Genomic DNA, 8,497 nt, shown 5'->3' with positions numbered 1-8,497 from the left:
TCTCTCTCTCTCTCTCTCTCTCTCTCTCTCTCCCCTCCTCTCTCTCTTCCCCTCTCCCTTTCCCTCTCCCTCTCTCTCCCTTCCTCCTTTTCTCTCTTTCCTTCCCTCCTTCCCTCTCTCTCTCCCTCTCAGAGGCCCCTCTGTTTTCCTCTGTCCTCTGTGGGCCTTGGGTCTCTTTCTCTCTCTCCATCTGTTTCTGGCTGTCCTTTCTCTTCTGTTCTTGTCTCTGCAGCTCATCTGGCTGCCCAGTGTCAGGCTTGGCTGTCTCCAGATTCTGTCCACCTGTCATCTCCACCTGGGCTCTGTCCCTTCTCCAACAGGTGCACACACAATGGAGACATTGAAACTGATGCCCACGGGTGAGAGGAGCCCAGAGCCCCAGACCTGATGGCAGGTGGCCATGACCACCCAGAGGAGGGGACAGAATCTCTGTCACACATGTACCACAGCCCCACCCATCCTGGCCATCCTCTTGGGGCTCCCAGGGCACCTACAAACCCAGCCTTGTTGCCACCACAAGAGAAACTTTGGGCTGATGTGGAACAAAGAGGGAAACCAGGCTGCAATTACCCAGCTAATTTCAGCCGTGTAGACAGGCAAATCAGACATTCCAGTTTCCTCAAAGCCCACTTCAGGGCCTGAATTAGCAGCCTAACTAATTATCTGGAGCATCCAGGAACTTGTGGCAGAGAACAGGGTCCCAACCAGTGCAGGGTGTTGGCCTGTCACATCATGGTGACGTCACCTGACTCCTCAGAGCCAGCAGCCTCTTCTTGACCAGGGTAGGAGGGAGGCAAACCAGCCTAAGGAAGGAGCAGACATCTCCCCAGCCCTGTGCTCTCCTATGTGTTCCTGTCCATGTCTGTGACCCTGCACAGAGCCTGGGACCCACTCTAGCTGGGGACCATTGAGACAGACATCTCACAGGAGCTCTGAGCACCCCAGGCAGCAGTTCTGGGGTCTGAGACCTGCTCGGGACAATGCAAGAGCCCAGAAGTGAGCTGACCTGCCACTCTTGCCTGATGCCCATGCCAGCAGGTGCTAGCCCTTCTGCCATGACTCTGGCTCCTCCTTAGGAATCTGGTCAATGTCCCCAGCCAGCTCCAGTATTAGGCCCAGCTTTGGGCCATGAGGATGGCCCTGGGCTGCGAAGGGACAAGTCCCCACACCCAGTGGTAGTCTGAGGCTGCAGAGGCCAACATCCAGACACACACAGCAGAGAGTGCCTGTCTTCAAGGCCCAGAGTAGCATACTCCTTCCTCAGCACCTTCCTGGTCCTGGGTCCAGCTGACCATGACTCCTGGGGACCATGCTGTCCTCACGCAGGTGAGTCCTGGCCAAAGGCCAGAGCTGCTCTCTCCCACCATGTCCCACTCTGCTACCACCTTGCTTCCCCACCTCCATGCTGCCCAGCCTGGGTGTGATCTGGTCCCCAGAGCTGGGCGCTGGTCCCCAGGGCTGGGCACTGCCCTCCTACCTCCCAGGGCCTGCTTCATCACGAACTCCATGATGATGGCTTGGTTCCTCGGTGACCACTGAGTCAGACCTCACATAGGAGGAAGCGGAGTCCCTGCAGGGGAGAGCACAGGGTCAGGGCCTCTCCTAGCCCCTCTGTGTCCCCTAGTCCTGCCAGGACCCCTAATGTGGGGCTTTGGCCCTCACACCCAACCCAGGATGGGCAGCCCTTGCCCAGCCAGCCCTGTGAGTTGCTACTGGGAGTCTCACAACCGGGGCCCACAGAGGAAACTGGCACCCGCCTGCAGAGAATGGGGGTGGGGCCCAGGGCATTTGAAGGTCGATGCTTTGAGAAGTGGGCTCTGATCACTGGTCTCCTGGGTGGTTGTGGCAGCCTATGGGACAAGGTCTGTCTACAGGATGGGAGGGGAGGGTGGCAGGTCCCAGGCCCTTTCTTTGTCAGCTCACAGTCTCCAGAGGCTGGGCTGTGTCCCTGGGTGACTCCAGTGACCCCCACGGCCCTCAGCACAGGACTGGAGGAGAATGAAGGGAACAGAGGAAAATGGAGGGATCCAGCACCCAGGGAAGTGGGGGCATTAGGAGTGAGGTGCCCAGGGGGCGATTCTGTGGGGGCCTCCTGAAGGCCACCGCGTTGCCGTGTCCCTGCCCCTGCCCAGAGAGGTGTCACCTGGCAGGGAAACCTGGGCTCCAGGGGACCCACTGTCTTACAGTTGTCCCTAGTCAGCCAAGGAGACCCTCTTGGGAACTTGGGGGTGGGAGGGACCCTAGTGCTGGTTGCAGGGCCTTTGCCGCAAAGCTATTCTCTTCCAAACTTCGCCCTGGCTGGGGGAGGGGACCTGAGCAGCTCTGACCCAGACCCTGGGCTCTGCAAGCGGGCAAAGGGCTGAACCGGTGGCCTCGGGGTGTCCTGAGCAAGGGGAGAGGAAAGGGGACGGGGTCGGTAGGGTGCAGAGACTGACAAGGGCGAGAGACTGCGGGGCCGCTTCAGCACCGCGAGGCGGACAGCGCCCGCTCAAGGGTGGGGGCAGATGGGTTGGCAAAGGGAGTCCAGAATTCCAGGAGTCTGGGTGGGGAGCGGGGGTCCAGGGTCGACCAGGGACCCGGAGGCATCTAGTGTTACCGGGGACGCTTGGGGTGCCGCAGGGATCTGAGGAGACAGGAGTTGGGGGGTTCCCGGGAGCTGGGCTGGGGGCTGGGGAGAGGGGCTTGGGATCGCGAAGATCGGTCACCTCGGGCAGCAGTCAGCGGCGGCGCGCGCTCGGGCTGGCGGGGTCCATGTGGCGGCTGCGGCGGCGCTGAAGGGCAGGAGGAGGGCGCGTCACTAGGAGGCGTCCGCCCCCCGCCCGCTCCGCATGACGAGGAGGGCGGGGCGCGGCTGGGGAGGGTGACAGCTGCCCCGCCCCCACCGCCGCACCTGCTGCCGCGTGAGACCCCTGAGCGACTGCCCTACGGCCTCTGCCTCTAGCCAAGCTGTCCAGTCTGGTCCAGAGCTGCGGGACCTGGCTTGGGGTCACAGGCTGAGACCCTGCCCAGCGCGGAATATGGGGCACGGACTTCTGAAGGTCACTGCGGACGCCTGCCTGCCCCCTCACCCCTTGGCTTCCCTGCCACTGCCCCGTGGGCACAGGCACCACAAGGTCGGCTCCCGCACCCATCCAAGCCCCCGTGGGACAGGTCAGGGTCGTGCAGGGACACCAGGAGCGCTGGGCTCCTGCCAAGGGAGGCTTCTGGCCACAGGTGGACACTGCAGGACGCTGCATCACCTTACCACTGAGCTTGCCTAGCGAGTCATCTGGCCTCAGCCTCCCTGGGAACCCAGTCATGTGTGCCCAGCCTCCTCTGTGGCCATCAGGGACCCCCAAGAAGTCACCCAGGCTGAAGGAAGCTGAGGGGAGGTGCTGGGCCATCCCAGGAGTCCCAGCGCTACCCACTTCTCTTGCTGCAGGGGGTACCCCCAAAGCTACAGGGGGCCTGATGGCACCAGGTAGCCCTGGAGTACTAAGGACCCTAAATCCTGAGTGTGACGTGGGGTCACTTGATCCCACACTGCCCAGCCTGCCCCCCAGGGTGCCAGATCCAGGGTGATGTGATGGCCACAGGAGGGATGTGGCCTAGGAAGGGGAGGTTGCACCCTGTAAGACCCCAGGGTAGCCCCATTCTGAACCAGGACCATCACTCCTTACGTCTTGGGCAGTTTGCTTGGTCCCAGCAGCACCAGGGAGTGCGAATCCCTTAGGACCGGAACGTCCAGGGTCTGAGCTTCCTAGCTGGAGCCTAAGGCCAGTTCCACCCTATAGACCCAGGGCCAGAGTACCCTGCACTGACCAGCAGACTCTCTGGGGATGCAGAACTAGCCATGTGGACAGGGACAGACCCTATCCAGAAGATAGAGCTCCTACCAGCCTTGGATTCTGTCCCATCTCCTTCAGTCTCTCTGTGTCTGTCTCTCCATTTCTGTCCATCTCTCTGTCCTTACTGCATTCATCTGCCTACACAGGCAGCCGCCCTTCTCAGCCCGCTTGTTCAGGCTGAGCTAGGGTGGGATCCAGCCCTGACTGGCCACAACAAGGCTCTTCTGGAAGGCCTAAGGACAGTCACAAGCCTCAGTCCCACCCAAGGAGATGTTGGAGCACAGGGGAGATGAATGGAGGTGGGATGAGAGGCCCATAGCCAGTGAGAAGATGGTGTGGAAGGTGGTGGGGTGCTGGGAGAGTTTCCGCGCATCACTTCCCACCCTGGTGGGGCCTTGTGCACCTCTGTCACAGGACCCATGTGGCTGAGGTGGCTCCCAGAAACTACAAATGCAAACTCCACGAGGTAACACCTAGCGTGGCACTGAGTGCCATTATTTCCGGAAAGATTTCGTCTTCATTTGAAAGATGACCACATGAGAAGCAGGATGCAAGATCATCCTTGTCCCCGAGTGGAGTCAGGTAGGGGGAATGCTTCTCAGCCATGCAGCCAACACCTGGACAGTGAGCACTGGCCAGGAGTCCTGGACATGCTGCCTTTTGGTCATGGCATTTGGGAGAGGGACAGAGGAGCAGCATCTGGAGTGCTGGGAGGGGGAAGATGCAGGCCACTTGGTGGCATCACCAAACAGGGTCCCATCCCAGGCCTTGCTGTCTCTCACATGGGAGCCCAGCCCATTCTTCTGGCCTTGAAAGCCATGATGGCCGTGACTGATGCTCCAGGCACAGCACAGGTGAGCTGCCCCGGCCCCAGCCTTGGCTCTCAGCCTCCTGGGGATCTCAGGATGGTGCAAAACACCAGGGGATCCCAGGCCTGAGGGGGCCAGACTGACTTGTACACAGGCCACATGACACACCCCCCGGCGTGGGGGATCGCTGCATCCTCTGTGGCCTGCAGGCCCCCAAGCAACTAGGGCAGAGCCAGGCCATCCAGGTGCTGGCGAGCAGGCCCAGCACCCTGGCTAGGGACTGAGAAGTTCTAAGCTGAGCAGGCTACAGACCGGAGCCTCTGTGTGGCCTCCCAGGGCTGCCCCGGTATGGAAGATGGTGGCCCTTTGCGAACCAGGACCCTAAGTCTGGAGCTCCACTGCCAATCACCATCCAGGGAAAGCGGGCTGCCTCCTTCCTTCCTTCCTTTCTTTTTCTTTCTTTCTCTCATTGGTTCGTTCATTCTTTCATTCGTTTTTTCTTTCTTTCTGCCTCCATCCTTTCTTTTTCTTCTTCTTTTTTGTCTTTTTGAGACAGGGTCTTACTATGCAGTTCAGGCTGACCTTGAGCTTACTTTGTATCCCAGGCCAATCTCAAATCTGCAGTGATCCTCTTGCCTCAGACTTCCAGGTGCTGGGATTATAGGCATGCCCCAACTCACCCCACCCTGTTTGGTTTTCTTTTAGTACCAGGAATCAAGCTCAGCACCTTATACTTGCCAGGCAGGTACTGGGTCCCTAAGCTATACCCTAAGCCTCCATCCTTTGTCCTGCTCACCTTGTGCCATCAAAGGCCACCTGCCTCCTGTCTCCTGGCCTGGAGTCTCAAGACACCCTCAGAGGCCTTGACATAGAGCAGAGCCTGGAATGACTGGTGTTGGGGTGAGAGTTGAACTTTCAGCCTGGGGCGAGGTCACTTTGCTGTGGGGCTATAGTGGGTGGGTGCTGTGGTGACAAGCTGTGGCCCAGTCCCCACATGCTGCTGTGCTGGGAGGACAGTGCCCAGCTGCAGGAGCTGAGAGGCACAGGGACCTCTGGGGGTACATGGGAGAGGCATGCCAGGACTGCATCTTGGCATCCTCTTGTCTTGAGCTCTTGCAGTCTCTCTGTAAGTCTGCTTTTTAGGAATACAAGTGAAGGACCAAGCAGCCCATTTCCCAACAGCAAAAAAAAAAAAAAAAGCTCCCTAGCCGGTCCAGCTGTGCCCAGCCACCACCATGATGGAGCCAGGAGCAACACAATGGCCACTCAACGCACAAAGCCTCAGCCACCAGCAGGAGGGGTAGCCTTGTCAGTCCCCCACCTGGGCTCTGTCTGGGCCAGCCAGGCCCAGCTTATATACCCTGGGAGTCATCTGAGGCCCACATGACTTCTGTGGCCACAATGACTTGGGGAAGGATGGGCGAGGCTGGTTGTGGCTGGTGTCATGGAATGATAGGGAGTGTGGACATGTCACTCATGTGAGGAGCACACAGGTAACAGCAGCGCAAGGTACAGAGCCGGACGTGAGACCCCTTGCCACCCTCAGACAAGGGAGAGCCTGTGGGTGTGGCTCTATCCAGACCTGAAAGGAAGGACACAAGTTGGATCCTGATGTGCAACAGCTAGATGGCAAAGCCTGAGGTAGAATCAGACTGGAGGCGGGAGAGTCACAGCTGCTGAGGGCAGCACCCCATGGAGGGGACTGGTGCAGAGGCCAAGAGGTGCCCCTTGGGGTCCACTGGGTGCTACTGAGCCTGGCAAGTGAGAGGTATGGGGCTGAGAAGGGGCTGGGAGTGTCCCTGGGGGGAGAACCCACAGGATCTGCATTCAGGCTGAGGGCTCAGCGCCTCATCTTCCAGTCATCACTCGAGGAAAACTCTTGCTGCCCCAGGTCTGGGACCTGCCCCTCTGAACTCAGCATCCTGGGCCTGTGCGTTCCTGGGCAGCTCTTTCCAATCAAGCACGGCCAGAACCTCTTTTTGCCAGTCCTGGTGCCAGCACAGGCTGCTCCTGTCTAACCCTAAGGGACCTCTTTAAAATTATTTATTTATTTATTTATTTATTTAATGGGTACAGGGTCTCCCTATGTACCTCAGACTCATAGTGATCCTCCTGTCTCACAGGCACTTAGACCACCGAGCGATCTCCCCAGCTGACCCTGGGGCATCTTCTTCCAAAGTTCATAGTGTCAATTCAATAAAAGTAGAATAAATATTGAGCCATGGGTTTTTAAACCACAATACCAACAATGAACTAGCAGAGACCCTCAGACTTTCTGTGTGCCAGCTACGTCCTGGGCGCCATGCTGGCCCACAGCTGGGGAGGTGCCCAGGCGGAGGGGGGGGTCATAGGGCCCGCAGCACAGAACGCAGAGTGCATGTTCTCAGCTGGTGCCTGGGCCTGTGCCCTCCGGGTCTGGATGACGCAGGGACAGTCCCTCTGAGGTACAGGCTCAGAGGTCTGCCTGAGCTGAGCTGCATGGAAAAGGGGAGATCGCACCCAGAACTGTGAAGAATCTGACAGGTATGGGGAAGCAAAGGGATTCCATGTGTGGGGACACCGCTCTAGACCCTGCAGGCCTCCAGGGAAGGGTAAGTAGGGACAGCCAGGACTCTATGACGGTGGCCCAGGTCATGCACCCCAAGGACCAGCACCACAGCAAGGTGGTTGGCATCTTCTGCAGAACAAGCCCAGAGAGAGGGCGGTAACAAGGAGGTACTAGGGAAACTGAGGTCAGGGCTACAGTCACCATAATGGCAAGTTGAGGACACAATAGGGATGTGTTGTGTCCACAAGGCAAGTCAGGCAACCACATAGGACTCAACCCACAAGGGCTGAGATGGGCTGGGGAGATGCTCAGTAGAATAAGTGCTTGCCTGGCAAGCACAAGGGCCTGAGTTCAATTCCTGGTTCCGCCAAAAAAAAAAAAAAAAAAAAGCGGTAAGAGCAGGCATAATTCAGAGCCAGAGAGCAACATCCTTTCAGCAATCAGGGTCTGCTGGACACAGGGACACAAAGGGAGAGGTTCACCCCTACACACCTGCTGCTTCCTGCCTGCCGCTGCTGCTCCCTCCACTCCTGATGCCCACGTCACTGTTGGTCTGGCTGTGATGAATACAGGTCCTGAATGCTCAGTACAAGTAAGGAAACAGGCTTCCGCTTCTCCTGAGGAGGTGTCCAGGAGTGGAACTCCGTCACATTGTTAAGTGTGCTTATTTTAAATGTTTTCAGGGAGGTTGGCCTCTCTGCCTCAGACCAGAAGGTTCCATGCTTGAGCAACAGGACAGGCTCGAGCTAGAAGTCCTCCAGCCTCACTGCTGCGCACATTTGCATTTCCTCCCAGCAGGTCTGTGCACCACTCTCATCTCTATCTCCTTTCATGAAATATGAGTGAAACACTTTGCCCTCTAAGAACAGCAGGTGAGGGCCGGGGAGCTAGCTCAGCAGCACAGCACTTGCCTGGCAAGTGCACGATCATGAGCTTGAGCCTTAGTACCTAAATAAATCAATGTAAGAACAATGAGTGGTTTGTCCTCTCCTCAGTTGTAATGCTTTTCTTTTACGTATTTCAGAGGCAAGTCTTTGCCAGGTCATGAATTGCATATATTTTCTCTAGTCCCTTAGCTGCCTTTTCTCTTAACTGTCCTTTGAGAACATTTCTGGATTGTAGTGAGTCCATTTTCTGATTTTTTTCTGTATGTTTTTCTTTTGCTTTTTGTATGTGTGTGCTGTGGGCAGGATGAAGTCTCCCTACACTGCCCACCAGGCAGGTCATGCACTCTGGGCTGACACCCGACCCGCTCAGGGCCCTCTCTCTCTCTCTCTCTCTCTCTCTCTCTCTCTCTCTCTCTCTCTCTCTCT

At 57.7% G+C, this 8,497-nt stretch overlaps 1 protein-coding gene across 1 annotated transcript in view; it reads right to left on the bottom strand.

Moving 5' to 3' along the window:
- Positions 1-2,758, bottom strand: part of Cplx1 (complexin 1) — a 22,227-nt gene extending 19,469 nt beyond the window's left edge. Inside the window, exons 1-2 of the mRNA XM_004624638.3 lie at positions 2,706-2,758; positions 1,478-1,570 (exon numbers count right to left, since the gene is read on the bottom strand). Of these exons, the coding sequence (XP_004624695.1) occupies positions 1,478-1,508 (31 nt within the window). The 5' untranslated portion in view covers positions 1,509-1,570; positions 2,706-2,758. The remainder of the gene's footprint in view (positions 1-1,477; positions 1,571-2,705) is intronic.
- Between the last annotated feature and the right edge of the window lie 5,739 nt (positions 2,759-8,497).

This window comes from Octodon degus, unplaced genomic scaffold (genome assembly GCF_000260255.1).
Source record: "Octodon degus isolate 3935 unplaced genomic scaffold, OctDeg1.0 scaffold00006, whole genome shotgun sequence".
NCBI lineage: Eukaryota > Metazoa > Chordata > Mammalia > Rodentia > Octodontidae > Octodon > Octodon degus.
Note: the sequence above shows the minus strand (reverse complement) of the source record. Positions and strands in the feature narration are given on the sequence as shown.